General features: G+C 42.7%; 1 protein-coding gene across 4 annotated transcripts; it reads left to right on the top strand.

Annotated features, from left to right (window-relative positions):
• Positions 1 to 215: 215 nt before the first annotated feature.
• Positions 216 to 23,969, top strand: LOC116979000 (interferon lambda receptor 1-like). Of its 4 annotated transcripts, XM_033030363.1 has the most exons (9): positions 216 to 324; positions 3,902 to 4,008; positions 4,228 to 4,317; positions 4,628 to 4,757; positions 6,011 to 6,189; positions 10,625 to 10,806; positions 13,506 to 13,668; positions 15,731 to 15,864; positions 17,837 to 19,161. In XM_033030363.1, the coding sequence occupies exons 3-9, from the start codon at positions 4,236 to 4,238 to the stop codon at positions 18,569 to 18,571; spliced, it is 1,605 nt and encodes a 534-aa protein (XP_032886254.1). In that variant the 5' UTR covers positions 216 to 324; positions 3,902 to 4,008; positions 4,228 to 4,235; the 3' UTR covers positions 18,572 to 19,161. The 4 variants fall into 4 exon arrangements, with proteins under 4 accessions (XP_032886254.1, XP_032886255.1, XP_032886258.1 ...); XM_033030364.1 differs by lacking the exons at positions 3,902 to 4,008; positions 17,837 to 19,161 and adding an exon at positions 23,824 to 23,969 and having other exon boundaries at positions 218 to 324; XM_033030362.1 differs by lacking the exon at positions 3,902 to 4,008 and having other exon boundaries at positions 219 to 324.
• Positions 23,970 to 24,428: the final 459 nt, after the last annotated feature.

Genomic DNA, 24,428 nt, shown 5'->3' with positions numbered 1-24,428 from the left:
ATCATTGTCACGTATGTCCCACTAGGGTACACAAAATTGCTGGAGAAACTCAGCGGGTGCAGCAGCATCTATGGAGCGAAGGAAATAGGCGACGTTTCGGGCCGAAACCCTTCTTCAGACTTCCCACTAGGGTGCTGCCTCTAGCTATTTTTCGTGCGGTTGAGAATGATGTTTGGTATCCAGGAACTGGCACGGCAACATTCGCACGTGCATGAAGGCGTTTCTTTTCAAGGAAATATACAACCAGGATTTAGTAACCCCGATATCGTGTGGGCTGACGAGCGACCAGTCGTCGTTTGCCGGACTGCAACGCTGAAGTTAAAGGTAAGATACATCTCGAGGGGTTAAAGGAAGGGGCAAATATGTAATGAGTTACTCAATCATTTATTGGTAAATCTGACCGCACAGAGATTCTGCGTTGCCTTTTGTTATTAAAGGAACTAGAACATTAACAAAAATAACGAGGTTAATATATATTTTTTAATCGGGTAGTTGTCTCTTGTTCGTTAATATCTTATGTTGTGAAAGAACGTAGGAACACTGGAAAAATAAAATAAAATTAAATACCCTTTCTTACAATTTTAAAAATACATCCAATATTTTTTGATATCTACCTGCTCGTGTCCTTTTAAATGTGGTAGACACAAAATGCTGGCGTAACTCAGCGGGACAGGCAGAAGTAGAAGGGTTTCGACTTGAAACGTCACCCATTCCTTCTCAACAGAGATGCTGCCTGTCCCGCTGAGTTACTCCACACTTTGTGTCTATCTTCGGTTTAAACCAGCATCTGCAGTTCCTTCCTACTCCTTTTAAAAGTGAGTAGATATTCTCATTTGGCAATGATAGCCTGTTCTGAACTCAATTAGAGCCATGGACTAATAGATTTACACAGCACTAAAGCAGGCCATTCGGCTAGATTTGTCCATACCGACCAATTTGTATACCTGTGCTTGTGCTTGTCCCACATAGTTTCGTTTGACCCCTATCCCTCTAAATCTTTTCTATCCAGGTTCCTGTCGAATTCTTTTAAATGTGATTTAGAACTGTTTAGAATTAACACCAAATAACCCCAAAGTGGGTGGCGCAGTGGTAAAGTTGCTGCCTTAAACCCCTGTCCCACGGTGCGAGTCCACCCACGAGTTATCCCGAGTTAAAAACAAATCAAACTCGTGGTAATCACGTAGAATGAACGTAGCGGGAACGACGGAGCTCGTGGACGTAACTTAGCGACTCGTAACGCTAACGACAGGTACTCGTGAAACGTGTTAACTCGTGAAAAATTTTCAACATGTTGAAAGATTTCCACGAGTCAAATATACTCTTGAAGGAAAATTTTGATATTTTTAAACTCCTTGTAATACCGTAGTAGCCCGTGAGTTTGCCGTATTAACTCGTGGGTACTCTTAACTGGACAGAGAAAAAAAAGGTGAATAAAAAAAGGTTTGCCAAGTCTGCGGGTCAGGAATGATCCCCTGGTGCTGGAGACACCTGTGGCAATCGCACCTTGGCCTTTGGTATAGAGCGACCAAAAAACAATATTTCCAGATTTCCAAGGGTAGGTCACTTCCCTTGTTTATGTGCGTTTCACATTACTGCTTCAGAGGTTTGATGCGTTATGTGGGGCGGGGAGGGGGGTGGGGTAGTGAATGCATTCCTGTTTGAATAAGTGTAGGAAGGAACTGCAGATGGTGGTTTACACCGAAGACAGCCACAAAAAGCTGGAGTAGCTCAGCGGGTCATGCAGCAACGCTGGAAAAAAGAGTCTTGACCCGAAGCGTCGTCTATTTCTTTTCTCTGGAGATGCCGTCTGACCCGCTGAGTTACTCCAGCTTTTTGTATCCATCTCTTGTTTGAATAAGATTATTTGAAATGAAATGATCCACACCAACTCTTAAAAATAAATAGCCTTTATGTGAAAAATAAAGCAATTGCAAAACTTTGCCAACACGAAGGGGAATATCCTTTGGGGTCGTTCGCTACCATCCGCAGTCACGGATATGATAATGTGGCCAATGATACAGGTGTGAGGCGAGATCCCTGAAATACAGTCTGCCGAGCGATGAATAAACAGGGGTGAGAAATGTACTAACCGTCAGCCTATATATTGAAAAATCCCCAAACTTGGGTTCAGTGAGTTTAAAAAAGTACATTAGACAAGAAACCTTTACAAATAGTGAAGCTTCGCGTGTAGCTGCGTATACGTGACAAGTCCCAAAGGGTGGAAGCAGGCCCTTCGGCCCACTGAGCCAGCCGTCAAACACTCATTTACCTCAAACTCATTTCTGCCCGCATTCACATCAATTTCCCACCTGAGCCCCATTCGACCACTCACCGACACATCGGGGGGGGGGGAGGTGACAGTCGTTCAGGTGTTTTTGCCATTCATTTCTCATCAAGTCATGGGTTCATACAACACAGCAGGTGTTGCGGGGAGCATTCATACAACAAAGCAGCGTGCGGGGAGCGAAAGGGAGCCCTTGGGGGAAACTCCATAAAATAGTACCGGAGGTTAGAATCGAACCCGGGTCCCTGGAGTGACACATGCTGCTCCTGTGAACATATAATGAAATGAATGAGGACAGACAATAATCAGAGTAATTGAACTCATCAAAGGGCGTAGATTTAACGTGAGCAGCAGGCGGAATAGAGGGCATCTGATGATTTTTTTTCTCATCCCAGTAAGTGCTGTAGTCGTAATCTGAGAATGCGACGGAGGCAGGTTTACAAAGTATATGGGCCAGAACTCGAATAACGGTCAGGAAGGCTATGGTTGGAATGGACATGGTGGGTGGAGGAGCCTGTTTCTGTGATGTATGAACCCATGACTCGATGAGAAATGAGTGGCAAAAACACCTGAAGGATTGTGAGATAATGATCATGGATGACTTTTAATGGAAAGTCCACACATACAGATAGACAGCCAAGAAGAACTTCATATCTACACTCAGATGGACTGGCAGATGGAGGAGATAGGAGTTGGGGAAAGAGAGGAAAAGCCTAAGAGAAATACAGGGAAAGGGATATTGGAAAAGACAGATGCTGGAATCCAGAAACGCATGTCAAAATATTTAAAAGGTATAAACACATAACAAATAGGTGCAGAATAGGCCATTCGGCCCTTCGAGCCAGCATTGCCATTCAATACGATCACGGCTGATCATCCAAATCTGCTTTCTCCCCATATCCCTTGATTCCGTAACCCTAAGAAATGTAAACATGGGAGGCTTTTAATAGTGAAAAAAAAAACTGCATGACATCATTTTTACCATGTGATGATTTTTCCACACGACGGTAGTCGTTGTTGGCTCAAGAGTAACTCGGGAGAGGAACTTAGTAACTCGGGAGAGGAACTTGGTACGTCGCAGATATGAGAAGTAAACGGCAAACTTAGACATACACGTGGGAACTCGTTGAAACTCGTGAACATAAACTTGGAATCTCGTAGAAAACCACGAGTTTGATTTTTTCTTTAACTCGGGATAACGCGTGGGTGGACTCGCACCGTGGGACAGGGCTATTAAGCGCCAGAGACTCTGGTTCAATCCTAACTACGGGTGTTGCCTGTGTGCAAATTTTACGTTCTCCTTGTGACCGCATGGGTTTTCTCCGGGTGCTCTGGTCTCCTCCCACACTCCAAAGGTCTGTAGGTTACTTAGCTTCGGTAAAATTACAAGCTGTCCCTCATGTTTTGGATAGTGCTAGTGTACGTGGTGATCGCTGGTAGTCGAGAACTTGGTGGGCGAAAGGGCCTGTTTCCATGCTGTATCTCTAAAAGTATAAAGTTAACTGGAACAAAATAATCTCCTCACCTCCAAACTTGGATGCTAACTACAAGAAAATAATTTAAAAAGTGTTGTTTACCACAGTCTGCTTTCAATTCAGGTTTGTTTTGCAAGTACAGGTATGCCCACATTATAGCTATTTGGGAAACAAACATTTGCCCTTACCAAATTTATAAATCACTACCCAGAGATGTGAGATACAAAGTAAAATTTGCTCTATCTAAATGTGAGTAAAGTAAATAAATATTTGTGTCATTTTTTCAACTCTTTCTTTGATACATGAGCATGTGACCCAGCTTTGCTGTTATGGGAAATTACAATTTGACTGTTATCTGGGAAGGCACCTTTTTCTAGTATTGCATCTCCTGTAGTTTTGTAAAATAGTTTTGTACAGCAAAGACACAAAGGCAAATGCCTGTGATTATTCTACGCATTCATTCTGCAGGCTTTAAGATGTCAATGAAGAATGGTCAGCTTCGGGAGATTACTAAATCAACTGTTTGGGTAACAGTATTTATTCATCTCCTTTTATGTGGTAAGTGTGAATTGTTCAAAATGCTTTAATAATTCAATCATGATGAAACTAAGCAGAATCTTTCTCTCCAACTTTTTCAGAATTGATTCAGAATTAATCGCATGTAACATACAGTAAATACGTAAATATTCAAAGCACTGAACTTGGGCCTCTGGTTTTCCATGTTCCATTCAAGACCTAGTCAGAGATATCCATCTCTGTTTGTTTGAAAGCTGGCTTAAGTGTGGTAACAAGATCTTAAAAAGGTGTAGATAATTGGAATGTACATTGACCTTTGAATCCGTAACCTAAATGTACATTTGTTCTTTAGTGTTCGGACAGCTGGTCGCACCACAAGATGTGCAGTTAACCTCTGAAAACTTTAGATATATTGTAACATGGAAACCAGGAGTTGGGACGTCTCCAGACACACGATACACAGTTGAGATTAGCAACCTGAAGTAAGCATCTGTATCTATGTTTCATAGATTTCTGAACACTTTTTGGTGAATATGTTACTCTTTCTTAGGTTGTTATGGGGTCTAAGTATCACTGCCAAAATACTGTCTTCCCATCCATAGTTGTCCTTGAAGCTGATAGTAAGTCTTCTTGAATTGTGTCACACCTTATGATGAATGGGCTCCAGCGATTCTATTAAGTGCTCCAGAACTTTGACTGTTGGTGAAGTGATATATGTGAAGCTGGAAAGTGTGGGACTTCATGTTTATAATAACCAATTATCCTTATCCTTCAAAGTAGTAGAGGACCCAAGGGAACAATTGACCTGGGAGTTAAGGAGGGAGCGGTCTTTGCGGAAAACAGCAAAGACCGCTCCCTCCGTATATCTCCACTCCTGACTGCTTTCTGCAAAGACCGCTCCCTCCGTAACTCCCTGGTCAATTCTTCCCTTCTCACCCACACCACCCCCTCCCCGGGCACTTTCCCTTGCAATCGCAAGAGATGCTACACGTGTCGCTTTATCTCCCCCCTCGACTACATTCAAGGACCCAAGCAGTCGTTCCAGGTGCAACAGAGGTTCACCTGCACCTCCTCCAACCTCATCGATTGCACCCGCTGCTCTAGATGTCAGCTGATCTACATCGGTGAGACCAGGTGTAGGCTTGGCGATCGTTTCGTCGAATACCTCCGCTCGGTCCGCATTAACCAACCTGACCTCCCGGTGGCTCAGCACTTCAACTCCCCCTCCTATTCCGAATCCAACCTTTCTGTCCTGGGCCTCCTCCATTGCCAGAGTGAGCACCACCGGAAACTGGAGGAGCAGCACCTCATATTCCGCTTGAGCAGTCTGCATCTCAGTGGCCTGAACATTGACTTCTCCAATTTCCGGTAGCCCTTGCTGTCTCCTCCCATTCTCAGCTCTCCCCCAGCCCTCTGGCTCCCCCTCTTCCTTTCTTCAACCCCCCCCCCCCCCCTGCATCAGTCTGAAGAAGGATTTTGGCCCGAAACGTTGCCTATTTCCTTCGCTCCATAGATGCTGCCGCACCCGCTGAGTTTCTCCAGCATTTTTGTCTACCTCCTATTATAAAGAACCAGTCTGATAACAATCTTTCATTTAAATGGAAACTGTTTAATTTTATACCGTGTGCCTTTAGGTTTTCATGTGAACTCTTGGACAAATGGGCCACGGAAGCCTCAAATGGAATTGATGCATTGCAGTGTGATTGATCTGTTGATTCTTTTATTTTGTTTAAAGCAATGCTCAAGGGAAATTCACTCCAGTGAAAAGATGCACCAATATTACAGCACACTCATGTGACCTATCACGGAGGTTTAAGTCTTTTTCCAACCTTTACTGGGCTCAGGTTAAAAGTGTCACCAACCAATCTGAATCCTCATGGGTGGAATCGAAGGAGCTTCTGCCAATCCGGGACAGTGAGTGCCTAACTGTTTAGTTTTTGTCACTGTGATAATTTAGCAAATGCTCATGCAATCATTTCATTTCCGAGCAACTGTGCCTCAGCTGGTAACACTATTACCTCTGAGCCAGATATGGTTGCTCTGTATCCAGCTGCAGAGACCTAAGCACATTATCTAGGCTGATATTCCTTGATAGGCAGTGAGCAAGAAAGTTATAATGCAGCATCACTACTGCATGGATGTTGAACTCTTTGGGAGATGATTATACATTTTTGTTTAGATTGGATAAATGAAACTCATTTCACTTTTCCATTTCAAATGTAATCAGGAAGGAAATTAAAATATCTTAATAAAATAAAATATGTTTGGACAGGTACTTGCAGAGGAAAGGTGCAATAGGATATGTCTAATACGTTCAAATGGCAGGGATGGACGATTGGCTGAAAGGGCTATTTCTGTGCTGTAAGATTCAAAGATTATATAATAAGCAAATACTAGGCTAACTGGTTTACGTTTGAGATACAGCATGGAAACAGGCCCTTCAGGCCATCGAGTCCGCACTGACCAACGATCATCCGTACACTAGTTCTGTGTTATCCCACTTTCACATTCTACACACTAGGGAATTTTACAGAAGCCTATAAACCTGCACATCTTTAGGATGTGGGACGAAACCGGAGAACCGAATGGCCTACTCCTGCACCTAATTTCTATGTTTCTATGTTTCTAACCAGGAGAAAGCCCATGTGGTCATAGAGAGAAGATACAAACTCCATTCAGATAGCACCCCTAGTCAGGGTTGAACCCGGGTCTCTGGCACTGTAAGGCATTAACTCTACTATTGTGCCACTGTGCTGTCCTCTCACCTAAGGTGATTATATAAATACTGGCCAGATGATTGGGGAGAACACCCTTGGAATAAATATTGAGAAGATATTTACCATCATGTGGAAATTTAAAACTGGTACCAAAGTTTCAGAATAAGAGTTTGTCTATTTAGGGCAAAGAATGAGGTAGAATTTCTTCCTTCATGAACATTTAACATTTGTTTGAACATAATTATTTTGGCAACCCTGTGACGTACACCTGAGAGGATACATTCTTGGTTTTGGCTCAATGAACACACAATTATGTGGTTCCTAAAGAACAGGTTTGTCCTGTTTGCTTCCTGGCATCTGATCAGCAAAAATAGATTATGTTTAAGAACATTGTGCGACAAGGTTTGTGGCCATTCCACTATTTTTATTGGCTTTATCGTCGGGTATTTTAACTCCAGAAATTAATTCAGAACCACATTTTTTTTTTTGCTAATTTATCTTAATGACACTTTTCTTGGCTACATGCACAAAACAGGCAGTGTGAAACAAAACAGATAATTCATCACCTTGTTTTGATCGAATACAATTATGCCTTATTCTCTAAATGAAAGAATTGGTGAAACATAACCACTGGCCTCGACGCCGTACGTCACGCGCGAACTTCCCGCGGTCTTCGCTCGCACTTCATGTCACTCACTCGACCACCGCGCGGCCCCCGCTTCTGGTTAGGTCGCGCTTGCCGCATGGAGTCGCATGCTCGTGGGACAGGCCCCTAACTATCTAAATGGCGTCAAGTTGTGAAAAGGGGAACTACAATGGGATCTGGGGGTCCTTGTATATCAGTCTATGAAAGTAAGCATGCAGGTACAGCAGGCAGTGAAGAAAGCGAATGGCATGTTGGCCTTTATAACAAGAGAAATCGAATATAGGAGCAAAGAGGTCCTTCTGCAGTTGTACAGAGCCCTAGTGAGACCACACCTGGAGTATTGTGTGCAGTTTACGTCCCCTAATTTGAGGAAGGACATTCTTGCTATTGAATGAGTGCAGCGTAGGTTTACAAGGTTAATTCCCGGAATTGTCATATGCTGAGAGAATGGAGCAGCTTGGCTTGTACACTCTCGAGTTTAGAAGGATGAGAGGATATCTAATTGAAACATATAAGATTGTTAAGGGCTTGGACATGCTAGAGGCAGGAAACATGTTCCTGATGTTGGGGGAGTCCAGAACCAGAGGCCACAGTTTAAAAATAAGGAATAAGCCATTTAGAACGGAGACGAGGAAACACTTTTTCTCACAGAGAGTGGTGAGTCTGTGGAATTCTCTGCCTCAGAGGGCGGTGGAGGCAGGTTCTCTGGATGCTTTCAAGAGAGAGCTAGATAGGGCTCTTAACAATAGTGGAGTCAGGGGATATGGGGAGAAGGCAGGAACGGGTTACTGATTGGGGATGATCAGCCATGATCCCATTGAATGGCAGTGCAAATGGCCTACTCCTGCACCTATTGTCTATTGTCAATTGTCTACATTAGTTTTTTATTGTATCCAAATTGGAAGCTCAATTTTATCATTATCCTTAAATTTGACACAGCTTTCCATTCACAAAAGAAGAATGCTTGGCTCATTTTTCATCCTGTATTTTAGACATCACTGTATAGTTTCCATGAAGACAGAGAGTTATTTACCTTGAAGGTATGCCACAGATACTCCAGAAAGAAAACATTCTTTGGGTGCAGCTGTTTTTCTTGACATTGACAGTGACGTTAAAACACTGTAATGATTCCCTCAGGGGAGGAGCACCGAGAAAAATATTTAAAGCTGCACAACGGGATACTGGTAAATCTGATGCGGCAATATGAATGTTCACAGATATCTTAATCCTCCAACATTTTTGCCACCTCCAACGGGATCCCACCACTGGCCACATCTTCCCATCTCCTCCCCTTTTGGCTTTCCGCAGAGACCGCTCCCTCCGTAACTCCCTGGTCAATTTGTCCCTTCCCACCCAAACCAACCCCTCCCCTGGTATTTTCCCTTGCAACCGCAGGAAATGCTACACTTGTCGCTTTACCTCCCCCCTTGACTCCATCCAAGGACCCAAGCAGTCATTCCAGGTGAGGCAAAGGTTCACCTGCACTTCCTCCAACCTCATCTATTGCATCTGCTGCTCTAGGTGTCAACTGCTCTACATCGGTGGGACCAAGCACAGGCTTGGCGATCGCTTCACCCAACACCTCCGCTCAGTTCGCATTAACTAACCCGATCTCCCAGTGGCTCAGCACAACTCCCCCTACCATTCTGTATCTGACCTTTCTGTTCTTGGCCTCCTCCATGGCCAGAGTGAGTCTCACCGCAAATTGGAGGAGCAACACCTCGTATTTCGCTTGGGTAGTTTACACCCCAGCGGTATGAACATTGACCTCCAATTTCAGGTAGTCCTTGCTTTCTCCCTCCTTCCCCTCACCTTCCCTGCTCTCCCACAGCCCACTGTCTCCACCTCTTCCTTTCTTCTTCCCGCCTCCCCCCCCCCACTCCCACATCAGTCTGAAGAAGGGTCTCGACCCGAAACGTCACCTGTTCCTTCGTTCCATAGATGCTGCCTCACCCGCTGAGTTTCTCCGGCATTTTTGTCTACCTTTGATATCTTAGTAGTTGTCGGTTCATTATGTAATATAATCTGTGGCATATAGCAAAGAAACAGTTCCTTTGGCCCATCTCTTTCATGCTGACCCATATGCAGTTATTTGATGGTTTCTGCGAATAGGAGAGGTTGTGGTTGATTAGTGCGAGTTCTCTGATTTACAGTTTGATAGAAGGGGCCTTCAACTCTCTGACTTAAAGTGACATTTTGTAGAAAATATGAAGTCAGCAACTGTCAGAATGAGTTGCTTTAATGTCTGTTTAATAAATATAGCCTGCATGTACCTGTTTACAGCAAGTAAACATATTGTCAGGATATATTTAAGAAGAGGATTGATTGTTTTACAGCAAAAGGAATGCATGTAAATATATCTGAAAAGCAAATCATTTATCTTTTGGAAATAAATTACATTAATTCATGGGAAGGAGAATCCACCCATTGAATGCACTATATTCTGATGTTGCTTGTGGATCTGCAGCCTCGCATCTGGGTTCAATCCTGACCTAGGGTAGAGTTTGCATGTTCTTCCTGTGACTACATGGGTTTCTTCTGGTACCCTCCCACATTCCAAAGACATGCAGATTGGTAGGTTAATTAGCCACTAACAATTGCCCTGAGTGTACAGGTGAGCCATAGAATCTGAGGGGAATGGTGCAAATGTGAGAAGAATAAAAATGGGGTTGATGTAGGATTAGTGTAAATGGGTGGTTGATGGTTCGTGTAAACTCAATGAGCTGAAAGACGTTTTGGGTCTGGACCCTTCTTTAGTTTAAAAGGCTCCCGACCTGAAGCATCGTCTGCTGAGTTCTTCCAGCACTTTGTTTTTTGCTCAAGATTCCAACATCTGCAGCCTCTTATGTCTCTAAAGGTTATTTAGGTATTGGTCCTGGAAAATTATAGAAGGTACAAGACCTACTTGCAAGGTTCGACAGAAATGCAGTGTGTGCATCTATTAAAATATTGTATCTTTATGATTCTTTGTTTTTATTTTACGCAGCCATTGTGGGTCCCCCAATTGTTATGGTGGAAAGCAATCTCCAGATAATTGAAGTCACTCTTGACATGCCTCTGACACCACACAAGGAAGAAGATAGTCATAAACTAAAGACACTGAGGGATATTGATCCATATTTGATTTACATTATCCTTTTTGTTGATGAAAATGGCAAAGCGTATACAGTAAGTGAACTTCTATTTAAGCTATTCTGGCAAGATTAATTTAACTTTTTATAATATTTCCATTGAGATTCAAGAGAAATTATACCAAACTTAATATTGTTTTGGAAATACTATATATAAAGTTTTAAATATTTGCATGGTCCATTCTTGTTCTCATGTCTTCTCTCCAAGTTAAATAAAATAATATTTCCACTATATACATTAATATGTACATACATATAGAGACAGACACACACACACACACCACACACACACCACACACACACACGCACACGCACACGCACACGCACACGCACACGCACACACACACACACCCACACACCCACACACCCACACACCCACACACCACACACCACACACCACACACCACACACCACACACCACACACCACACACCACACACCACACACCACACACACACACACACACACACACACACACACACACACACACACACACACACACACACACACACACACTGGATCGCTTTGTCTGAAACTCCAAATGTACCACATCCATTAGTATTCAATTCAATAAAATTAAAGCTTATGGGATTGGAAATGATGCAGAGGTGTGGACTGAGAATTGGATAATGGGCAGACAACAAAATAGGAATAAATGGGGAATTTATTCCTACTTATTGGCGCCATACTTGGCAGCCGCGCCAACAGCCTGTCTCATCTTTTTCTTCTTTTGCTGGTTTGGTCTGTGTTTACTGTGTTAGCTCGTGTTATACAGTTCAAGAGTTTGATGGTTGTTGGGAAGAAGGTATTCTTGAGCCTGGAGGTGACAGATTTCAGCCTCTTGTACCTTTTTTCTGACGGCAGTAGTGAAATTATATCGTGGCCAGGTTGGTGTGCATCCTTTTTGATATCGGCTGCCCTTTTGAGGCAGAACCTCCTATAGCTCCCTTCGATTGTATGGAAGTCAGTTCATGTGTGGACTGGGCAGTGTCTGCCACCCTCTGTAGCTTCATTTGTTCCTGGGTTTGAGTTTCCAAACCAGGCTCTAATGTAATGAGTCAGTATGCTCTCTACCATACACTGTGGATGTTCGATACAGTATTCGTTGACATCCCGAATCTACTTAATCTTCTATGGCAGTAGAGGAATTTATGTGCTTTTTGTGTGATTTCACCTAAGTGCTGGACCCAGGACAGATCATCAGAGATATGCATGCCCAGGAACATGCAGATGTCACAGTCTGCATTGCCATCTCATTGATGAAGACAGGTTCATGGATCAATTTCCCATCCTAAAGTCAACAATTAGCTCCTTGTATTTGCTCACATTGAGAGCAAGTTTGTTGTTCTGGCACCATTCAATCAGTTTATCAATCTCTCTGCTGAACTCTGACACACCATTACCCATTATTTGTCCAACAACTGTAGAATTGCGGTGAATTAAAAAATGGCATTGAAGAAGAGTCTAGCCACACAGTAATGGGTAATGAGGGAGTACATCAGGTGACTGAGCGCAGAGCCTTGTGGTGCACTATTCCTGATGGTTATCCATATCTATGACTGGCCTTCAATGTTATGAGGAAATATGAAAGCTAAAAATATGACAGATTGAAAATCATTGATTTTCTGATGGATCCTGAGGTCATTGCATGTAAATCTCTGCAAATTAACATGCGGGTAGAGAAACCAGTTAGGAAGAAAGATGGCATGTTGACCTTTACTGTAAAAATAAAAATGTAGCTCACTTACAATGATAACATTTTAAATGGGAAATAAAGGAATGTGAGAGGAATGCATTAAAAGGGTATGGTATCAAAACACATGCTCTCATGTCACAGCTCCATGACTTGGAGGACTCCTTCAGTTCTTTTGGTTCCCTTTGACCAACCCAACGATATGATGTTAGGTTAGTTACAATCTGTGGATTATCCTTAGTGTATCTAAGAAAAAATCAAAAGTGATTTGAATGGGTCTGCGGGAGACGGTACAGGTTGTAGTGGTGTAAGGAAGTAAGAAGAATGGGAATAGGACTAATAGGAGCTGGCATGGACCTGAAGGGCTGAATAGTTTTTTGTGCATTATAAATATTAAATAATAATATGATTGAGCTGACATAGCATGGATCTGTGAAAGGAAAATTATGTTTGGATTTTTAAGGTGTATTTATTACAGTAAATAAGCATATTTTAGAAGCAGAATGGCTCTCTCCAGCTCCTATTTTGTATGTCTTAGGTTCAATCAGTGAGAGTCAGGACAGCATGTAAGCATTTAAGAAGACACTATCATCTATGGAACTGCATCTGCTATTCCCTGACCTTGGTGTTACTGGTGTGGTTCACCTGTCAGTTCCTGTTTATCCTAATTCTGCATTTAACTACCTCTATCTGGATCAATGTAGATATTTAATTGTTTTTGGTCACACTGCGCACCACTCCCTAGATTTCTGAACACAAAATCACACAACTCCAATCGTTAATTTGTTAGTTGCGCTTTGCTGTGCAAAATTACATATTGATAGATAAATATTTTAATGTTTTTACTGTAAGAATAAGGGAAAGATCACTTCAATATTTTCACTGAACCTAAATGATTTATTTTATAGTTTTTCTGTATTATTCATATTCAATATTCATATTAATATTGCTACTTTCTGAAATCAGTTTATGGGATGATTATTTAATGAATCTCAGTCATTCTATACAGTATGCAATGAGTAATGGATGTGTTTTTCCCACCAGAATAGAAAAGTAAAACCTGATAAATCGGGGAAAGGATATTATCGGTTTGAAAATCTAAAATCCAACTTTACATACTGTGTTGTAGCCAGGTTTGAGTCATTACATAACTATCACATGAAGGATTCCAGAAAGATTTGCAAAACCACCTCAACTCAAAATACAGGTAAATAATTGATGTTGAATTGTACCAAATAAATCTTTGAAATATTACTTTCTCACTTATTCTACAACCAAATAATTACTGCATTTCAATTACACAACGCAATATTTTGTATGATTAAAGATCCTAGTACATGAATAGCAAAATGTGAAGAAAAGTTGGAGACCTAGCACATAAATTACAAAAGCTATGATTTTCATCCTTGCGAATTCATTCTCTGTGCGAATTCCACTTCTGTTGAGGACATTGGATATGACCTGTACAGTCCATTGATGTGCTGCGCTTATGCAGATACTACTTCCATTTGCTTTAGAGTCGTCATGGTTTGCAAGCCATACCTGAAGCAGTAGACTTTTAAACTACACTTGAAGCATAACTCAAAACAAGCTCATTGTTCAAGTCCCAGTCCAGTATAGGGAAATCAAATCCTGTTGGTCCTTTTCAGTTACTGAGTCAAATGAAGACCTCTTTCCCACCAGGGTATCAATTTCTCAACCTCCATCGGATCCTTACGTGATCCTTTCTCCCATTTAATGATCACCCATCCAAATGAAATCCTATAATTGATCATCCAGCAGAACTCCAAACCCATCCATCCCTCTTCCCATGATACCTCCAACATGCCAACCCTATAATGTCTCCTGTAAGGCCCTGTTGTGGCTAGCACAATGAATGGATGTCCAACACTGATGACATCTTGTAAGAAGTCCTTTATTTCCCACTCCAAACCACAAGCTTCTAGAAGGCCACTCGTCATCAGTCATGAGGCACTGGCCAACTCGCCAGCTTCTACTCCTGGATTCAAGTGGTGCTGGCAATTACGTTAGATTTACATTACATCTCCCCCTTCAACTTTGGGGTCACAAATTAATTTACATTACAAACAACACATCCAATTGGCAATTTCTGCCCCACAATAACTGATCACCATTTTGGGTCGAGATCCTATATCGGGACTGGAAGCATAGTGTGAAGATAACCGGTATAAAGAGAGGGGTTGGAGTGAGCAAGAGCTGGCAAGTGATAGGCGGAATCAAGGGAGGAGGGGTGTAGGGCAGATCAAACAAGGCAGGGGGAGAGGTGGTAGGAGAATCAGAGGCTGGAGGTGATAAGTAGGCATAACAAAGGTGGCAGATTCTGCAATCTAATATATAAAGCCTGTGATAGATGGAACCAGATAAGGGAGAAATGTTGAGCAAATGGATCCATTGGGAGAAGGGGAAACATTTGAATAATGGGAGATTGAGGGGGGGGGGGGAGGGAGGGAAGGGGGGAGTTGAGAGAATCTGGGAAGAGGTGAATCAGGAAAGAGATGTGGATTACCTAAAAATTGAAAATTCAATGTTCACACCATTGGATTGGAGACTACCTAGGTAGACCATGAGGTGCTGTTCTTCAGGTTTGCATTTGTCCTTACCCTGGCAGTGCAGAAATCCAGGGATAGATTGGTCCGTGTGGGAATGGGAGTTTTAATGGAATCCAACCAGAAGCACAAGATAGCCAAAGCTGACAGGGGAATCAGCGAGACCATATACAGACCAGACTCTGTGCTGAGCTATGGGCATCTGTGCCCTTCTGCAGTGGCCATCATGAGTGATGCGAATCCTACACAGTGGGTCTTCTTTAAACCGGATTTATTTGGATGCAATCACAGGACACAAAATGATCTGCTTACTCCTTTATCAGCTGCTGTCATGCAATATGTTCTGCCCACCTCAGAGAGAAGCTAGAGCCTCTTCCAAACGAGGCATCCCTGGCAGACAGCACACCCACAATACTGGACTCCTGCTAAAATCTCCAGAGTAGGATTCATAGAGTCATTGAATAAGCAGGTGTTATAAATCTGTTAAGGACACAAAATGCTGGAGTAACTCTGGGTCAGGCAGCATCTCTGGAGAGCATGATCAGGTGACATTTCTGGATCGGTTCTGAAGTAGGGCTCGACCCAAAACGTCACCTATCCATGTTCTCCAGAGATGCTGCCTGACCCGCTGAGTTACTCCAGCGCTTTGTATCTTGTTTCTACATCATAAATCTGTTATTTGTCTGTTGTCTTCCCTGGTAGATATACTGTGGATTGCTCCCTTAGTAGCGGGGGCTGGTTTCATTGTAGTTTTGATCATCACTGGTATTGGGATATGGATGATGAAAGAATTTACTTACCTACATTTGGTCCAGTCAGATCTTCCTAAATCCTTGGTATGTAAATATTTTTTTCCTATACCTGACTGCATAGAAATATGTTTGACCCTTGAAAATATTATCAAACTGATTGAAATTTGGGGATATGTGTCCTCCTGTTTCATCAGTTAATTTACCCTGAAAAACATGCATGATTCTATATTGGTTCCTGCTAAATTACATACACAATGAAACAATTATATAAACTGCTAAAGAGCCTCTGATTCTATCTTGGGCAGCTTCTGCTGCAAGTGTGGTTCCTTGAAAGAGAGCAAGACTTGACACCTCCTACAGTGGAACAGTTTGATGCTTATCACTACGAGACTTGCTTGTGAATTTTGTAGCCCATACCAGAAAGTATCAGTGGTGTTAATGGAGTTATAGCAGAGTAAGAAGAGAAATGTCTTCAGGAGATCATTTATGGCAAGACATGATGTATGATGTTGTAATGATAAGTCTCTGACTCTTCAAAATCACATAGCCTAATGTATTCTTATATCTTGAAGTACGATGGAGAAGTACAAGAAGGAATGTTTTGTTCTGTGGTTTAAACTCATTGGGGTTCTGCTAATAGTTCTCCTCCCAAACACTACCCTGATTAACACATGTTCAGTTTGTTCTCCCTGTTTGCAAAGAAATGCAACCTAGGAATGGCCTGATTTCCAGCCGCCCAGGATAGAGATCATGGCGATGAAAGTACAGTAGGTTAAAGAGGATCTCGGGGGAGAGATGATGTTTGAGTTGTGTTCCACAATCACAAAGACTGGAGATGTGAGCATCATTGATCTGGTGGTGGTGAAAACAGCTGGGCAACATTGTTAGCAGTTGCATGGAGGTACTGTTGGAATGTTCAGATTGCAGTACAAGGACAGAGACATTTACTGGTAATCAGGTGGAACATTCCTGTTGTTGGGCCACAGGCAATGACAGAAAGGCCAGGAGTGGGCACGTTCAAAGTTGATTGAGGTCAAATTTTATTTTATTTTTTAAACATCACATCCACTACAAATCATACCTACATTGGGCTGTAAATGTTACTCCTTGATGTTGATGCTGTAAAATCATGGATTTTGAAGAGATAGGGGTGGACGAAAGAGCAGATAGTGTTGGATGGGGACATGCAGTTGATCTTTAATATAGAGAGGATATAGATTAGAAATGCTGGTTGTGGATGAATGTAGGTACAAAGCTTAGCATCAGGCATTTCGGAAGAGTGATGGATTAGCAGTGAGTTAACAGAATTTGTGGTAGCATCTCAGTTTGATGGTTTTAGATTGACTAATGATTACAAAAGTAAGGACCCATCTGAGACTGGATGTTGAAACATGTTTAGTGGAGAAGTCATAGGAAGTGATGGAACGATGGAGTTGCAAGCCATGTCAGGTCACGTAGAAACTGATCTTGTGGCTAGAGATGGTATTGTCACTTTACAGGACATCGATGAACAAAAGGAATGTTCTGAAATGGATCCTTGGAGAACTTTAGAAATGACGATTCAAGTCTAGGAAGAAACTATCGTGCCAAACAATAGTCAAATCAATAAAAACAGAATAAAGTACAGGCAGTCCCACTAAACATCTTCTTTATACACATTATCTAAGTGTAGCTTGGGGTAATATTAATCATGTCTTGCAGGGCATCATAGCTCACAACCTGTTTTTAAATATATTGAAATTGAAGCTAAGTAAAGTTTAGCTCCCAGTTTAAATGTTTATTAAAATGTCTGATGGTTCCTTATGGCACACTGAGATGGAAGTTTTTTGCCATTTTTTTAGTTAGTGTAGGTTCACCAGGACTTGAATGCTTCTCTTGATGCAGATTTGGCTACAGAAGCAAAACCCAGGAGAACAGCTATGGATGGAGATATGGAGGGATCATGTACCATCATCACATTATTTGTTGATGAATACCAGATTATTCATCCAAGGGAAATCTATTGAACGAGCTTGGATACGCAATGTTTAAAACTAATGTCTCTTTACCTAAACAGGTCATTATTTCTCAGGAATTACATGTGAATCTGCAATGCAAAGAGCTTGATGAAAATCCAGAGGCTGACCATATCTCGTTCATTACACACAGTGATTATGCCAATGACTATTACCAGAAAAGCCAGAGATTACATTTTACCATGTCATTAACTGGCAGTATGGATGGAAATGTTTTCGACCAAAGTAGTGAATTGAATTGTACAAGTTATGAGTGTAACAGATTACTGCAAGTAAAAGATGGTTGCACAGACAAGGAGAATGAATGCATTCCTATCTCCTTCCAAACATCTACTGAAAATGGTGGATCTTCAAGCATCACCCCAAACATCAGCCTCAGAGTTCCAGGATCCTCTCATTTACTGTACCAACAGTTTTTAAGTGATGAAGATACAGACGACACAAGCAGGAACAACACTGCTAAAGACATTCAGGCATCAGAGACTGTACATCATCAATTTGATACCTCTCAGGAAATTAATCTAGAGACCACAGAAATAAGGATTTGGAATTGTGCCGATATCCATTTAAGTTCGGTAAAACTTTTCATCAACGACGGCGCAGAGTGGGATAATTTGGAAACTGACTCAAGTGCAGGTGGAACATCTGATCAGCTTACTACTGATGACTTGTGTTCTCCAGTTACCTCTCTGTTAACAACAGCCATTAATCCTTCCCCAAATGGCATCCAGGGATATCACACACAATCTATAAAACTCCCTCAATCTGGATCATGATAGGTTTCTGAACCTGGTCTAAAAGCCCTGCTCTCATATTTTCGAACTTAAATGGATGCATTTCTCTAAATATGAGGCACACTGGAAATCTGTATGAAAGATATGGTTGTAAATGATTCTAAAATGTCCAAACAAGCCACTCAGTTCATGAACACTCAGTATGAAATACATTAAATCCAGCCGACCAAGCAACCTCGATCCATTACAGTACACCTACCGCCCCTGCAGGTTCACAGCTGATGCCATCTTCCTGGCCCTATAATCATCCCTGGAACACCTGGATAAGAGAGACAACTATGTCAGAATTCTTTTCATAAATTACAGCTCTGCTTTTATTCGCATTATCCAAGCTCATCTCCAAACTCATGGAACTTGGAGTTAGCACTTACCTCTGCAATGGGATCCTCGACTTGGTCACCAACAGCCTACAATCAGTGAGGATAGATGATAAAACAATAATGCTCAATACTGGCTATACAGTGTGCAAAAGAACCTTTGGCCCAACCTGCCCACACTGACTAACCTGTCTCATCTAGACTAGTCCCACCTGGCTGCATTTGGCCCATATCCCTCTAAAACTGTCCTATCCATGTACCTGTCCAAATTTTTCTTAAACTTTGCGATAGTACCTGCCTCAACAACCTCCTCCGGCATATACCCACCACCCTTTGTGCAAAAAAGTTACACCTCAGGTTCCTATTAAATCTTTACAATACCACCTACTTTAGTGTCATCTGCAAACTTGCTAATCGTGCCTTGTACATTCTCATCCAAATCATTGATATCGATGACAAACAGCAATGGGCCCAACACCGAATCCTGAGGCACACCACTAGTTACTGGCCTCCAGTCTGAAAAGCAACCTTCCACCCTCTGCTTCCTTCCATGAAGCCAATTTTCTATCCATTCGGCTATCTCGCTTTGGATTCCATTGGATCTAACCTTCCAGAGCAGCCCATCATGTGGAACCTTGTTGAATGCCTTGCTGATATTCATGTATTCAATATTAACAGCTCTGCCTTCATCAAGCTCTTTGGTCACATTGAAAAACGTTCACTTCTTAAAAGGTTCACTTTTTAATAAACAGCCAACTCACGATATAGTTAGGTTGACCAATTCAAACTTTACTGATTATCGATCGATGGAAGTGGCGAGGATACACCAGCCAAGTAAGCAACATAGACACATGGCTCTCCTCGTGTCACCACTTCCATGAACAAATAATTACATAGTATTTTATACTGTTTTTTTTGTCACCCAAGCACCAAAGATGTTAGTCGTGGTCAGAGTCAATACACATTACCACAGGATGCGTCTGAGTTTGTCTCTTGTCAATCAGCAGTTGCATATCAAAGGCATCCTATCAGTTGGTACTTTCAAGACAAGACATTTCAAAGGCATTGGTCATTGCACATTTCAAAGGCATCAGACATTGTCCCAATACCCCTCACTGGGACTAGTCTGGGCTTCTCTCTCTCATCAATTGGTAGACGCATTTCAAAGTCATCGGTCATTGTCTCAATACACAGCAACCTGGGGCAAGCCTGGGCTTGTCTCAAAGTTATAAGCTAGTCCAGGAATCCAAAATAGTTTAAATATATTTAACAACCAGATTTGTGAGACACGACCTCCCACGTACAAAGCCAAGCCGACTCTCTCATCAGCCCTTGTCCATCGATGCAGCTTTATAGGCACATTAGCCACAACAACAATAATATACAAAAAGTTATCAGTTATTATAGAGCATAGAAAGTAGAGCAGTGCAGCAGAAGAACAGGTACTCAATGTCACAATGTCTGTGCAAACATGGTGTCAAGTTAAACTAATCTCCTCTGCCTGCACTGATGCATATTCCCCTCATTCCCTGCACATCCATGTGTGTAACTAAAATACACTATCATAACTACCTCCATCACCACTCATAGCGCTGCATTGAGTGTACAATTCCACCATTCTCTCTGTAAAAAAAAAATTGCTCTTCTATTATGGATATCCATTTAAAGTGGATCACAGACTAGTAGTGAGAGGCCTCAGTTATCCCTGCCACAGTTGTCAACTATCCGTTTGATCCTCTAATTTAGTCTGAAAGTATCTCTTTGAATTTTCAATGGCATTCTGGAGTCATACCTGAATTTCTCGTATGACTGGATGGTCTGACCTGAACACAGCAGATCTGCTCCTCAGCATAGAACATTAAACATAGAACAGTACAGCATGGGAATGGGCTCTTTGGTCCATAATATTTGTGGCGAACATGATGCCTAGTCAAACTGATCTAATCTGCCAGTACAAGATCCATATCCCTCTGTTGCCTGCACTTCTGTGTGCCTATATAAAACCCTTTAAACACAACTTTCTGGCCTCCACCACCATCCCTGGCAATGCATTCCAGGCCTTCACTGCTCTCTGTGTAAAAAAACTTGCCACGCACATCTCCATTAGACTCTCCCCTCTCACCTTACAATAATAATACCTTTTATTTATCATTTGAACCTCACATGAGGTTCAAACGGAATTTGGTTTCTGCAGCCATACAAAAAAAGAACCAAGACACACACCAACACAATTCAATTCACATAAACATCCATCACAGTGAGTCTCCTCCTCACTGTGATGGAAGGCAAAACTTGTCTCTCCCCTGCTCTCCATCCCCCTCCCGAAGTCGAGGTCAAAGCCCCCGGCGGGCGCTAGCAAGTCCGCGGCCACTCAAAGCCACGCCGGGCGATGTAGGTCCCTGCCCCGGGTCTTGATGTTGGAGCCCCCGGCGGGCGCTAGCAAGTCCGCGGCAGTTTACAGCCGCGCCGGGCGTTGTAAGGCCCCCCTCCAGGTCACTCTCAACCCCGCAATTCGGGCGGGAGAAGTCGCCGCTGCCGGTGCCCCGCAAAACGGTCTCCCAGCAGGGACCCGCGGGCTCCCGGTGTCACCATCCACCGGAGTCGGGTCGCCGCAGCTCTCCACGCTCCGAAGCTGGCCAGCTCCACGGAGGTAGATCCGCAGCTCCACAGCTCCACAGGCTCCGTGACTTCAGCCCCCAGGTCGCTCCGGTCCGAGGCCGCTCCACGGCGCTAGGCCCCAACGGCAACAGAGACCCAACAGGGAAAAGGTTGGGTCTCCATGCAGGGAAGAGATTTAAAAGTTTCCCCCACCTACCCCCCACCCCCCACACATACACATTTAAAAACCCGCTACAAACTAAACCCTCAACAGGACAAAAAAAAAAAAAAATACACAGACAGACTGCAGAGGCCGCTGCGACGTCGGTCGTGCCGCCCACATGTATGCCCAACTATGCCTTCTAAAGTTGGACATTTCTACCCAGGGAAAAGGTTCTGACTGTCTACCCTACCAATGCGTCTCATAAATGTATATATTTTTATCAAGTCACCCCTCAACCTCCAATTGCGGATCTTTTGGTTTATCCAAGGTTTCCAGTTAGGGCACATTCAAATGGTCTTGGTAGGAACCTACTCTTGCACACATTCCCTTATGAAATCAGTGAGACCCATGGCTTATTCATTCAGGTCCATTATTGAGTTCTTCCAGTCTACTAAGTCCCAACTGGTCACAAAGTCATTCCTCTGTCTCCCCTGAAGAGCTCTGTACATTCCTTCTTCTGGAATTATGCTCTTCAGTTGCTGCCCTTATGAATGAAGTAGGGGCACAATCAGATGGTTGAAATCTCCAAAGTGCTTGCAACGGATGGAGCGACAGACATCTCTAATAGTTGAGTAGCAGAAGCTGAAAGTGTTTGATCCTCTGATGCTGGAGGAGATGTTTGTAAGTACCTTCTACAGGTTAGCCATGTTGAAATCCCTGGCAATGATGGAGAAGGTGTTGGGGGATGCCGTCAGGTGTTTGTTGACCGTGGGGAATAATTCCGTAAGTGTTAGCTGAATATGTGCCTGGGCGGGATGTGGACTCCCTTGTGAGGTAGAAGAGGCAGCACATCACTGCTAGACATTTCAGGCAGGGGTAGCAGGAGATCGACAAGGTCATCACGTCCGTACCTCAGGAGTTTACCATGAGGTTGGCGCTGCCACCTTTTCCTATACACGATGACGCTAGTGCATGAAATAGATTGATACATATTTGGGCTGGAAGAGCTGGAGCTAAGCCGTGTTTCTGTGAAAAGACTAGACAGTATTCCTTCATGTCCATTTGGTAAAGCAATCTTAAGTCCTCAATCTTATATTCAGTGGATGTACATTAGCCCAAGCATACTGGATTCGCGGACTGGGGTCAGAGGCAATGATGCTACATTCTTACTTGAAGCCGGTCCTGCTACCATGTTTCTGGGAACATTGCAGACCTCACCAATGCTTCTATATACTGCATTACAGCTGCTATTTCACCCACTGAGTTCTTCCAGCATTCATTTTGTTTGTTCTAGATTCTGGAAACTGCAGTCTCTTTTTTCTTGCTGAATTCAATGTTAAATCCCAAGGGCTATGATGTTCCTCTGCAAAAGATAAGATGCTGTTCCCCGAGCTTCACTGTATCAGTGATGGAGAAGTAAGAGTGGGAGAGGGATGGAGAATGAAAGGACAAGTCAACTGAGAGCTCAGTATCACTCCTGTAGATTCAATACGTGTTCCACAAGTTTGAAATTCATTCAGTGCTGGGGAGAAACATAGAAACATAGAAACATAGAAATTAGGTGCAGGAGTAGGCCATTCAGCCCTTTGAGCCTGCACCGCCATTCAATATGATCATGGCTGATCATCCAACTCAGTATCCCGTACCTGCCTTCTCTCCATACCCCCTGATTCCTTTAGACACAAGGGCCACATCTAACTCCCTCTTAAATAAAGCTAATGAACTGGCCTCAACTACCTTCTGTGGCAGAGAATTCCAGAGATTCACCACTCTCTGTGTGAAAAAGTAAGTACTGAGTGCAGTATGCTAAATTGGAAGGTAGACACAAAATGCTGGAGTAACTCAGCGGGTGAGGCAGCATCTCTAGAGATGCTGCCTCACCCGCTGAGTTACTCCAGCATTTTGTGTCTACCTTCGATTTAATACAGCATCTGCAGTTCAGGATTATGGGGAGAAGACAAGGGAGTTAGGATTGGGATTACCTGGATTTGTGTTATGTGGAACCAGTGACAGATTTAATGGGCAGAATGGCCTATAGGCCTTAACCATTCTGTGATTTGGCAAAGATCATAGAAAATGTGAAACATGTCTTAGCTAAATTTATATTTACATTGCATTATGTTATTTTTTTACATTTATTACTCTTTTTGAAATAGATACAACAGTGCCGTGTATGTAATATTGGATGAGAACAGGAACTCAGTTTAATGGTGTCCTTTCCTTCAGATTATGTCAAATATCTAACTGGGCTCTAAAAATATTTGTCAAACAAAATTTTAAATAAAATCCATACACCTTGTTTGCGTTCCTTGTGTTTAAGATGCACTCTGCTATGGACTTCATTAATAGTTCACAACTCATTTGGCATGTATATTTCACAGCAACAAGATGTTTTGTTGTTAGTTGTTCTGGATCTTTCTATGTCCAGGGATGAACGAGACTCCCACCTGAGCAGAAGCAAGATTCCAGATTTTCTCACATCAGCTGGAATCATGCCTACCTTTGCTAATGGTTCTGCAAATGGCTAACTGCAGTATGTATTAACTTGTCCCAGACCATGTGCATATGTATGTTACATTGTTGGATATTGGAAGAGAACTGGAGGTCAGATACTAGGAAATTTGACCTATTCCGACCAGACCTCACCTCAAACCTCAGGGACAATTTGAACCTGCTGGGTGCAAAAGGTGAAACCACACTGTGTTGTAATGAGGAGGTATTGGGAGCAAGTGACAATGAGATCGATGTGAATCCCCACTGA

This window comes from Amblyraja radiata, chromosome 12, assembly GCF_010909765.2.
Source record: "Amblyraja radiata isolate CabotCenter1 chromosome 12, sAmbRad1.1.pri, whole genome shotgun sequence".
NCBI classification, from domain to species: domain Eukaryota; kingdom Metazoa; phylum Chordata; class Chondrichthyes; order Rajiformes; family Rajidae; genus Amblyraja; species Amblyraja radiata.
Note: the sequence above shows the minus strand (reverse complement) of the source record. Positions and strands in the feature narration are given on the sequence as shown.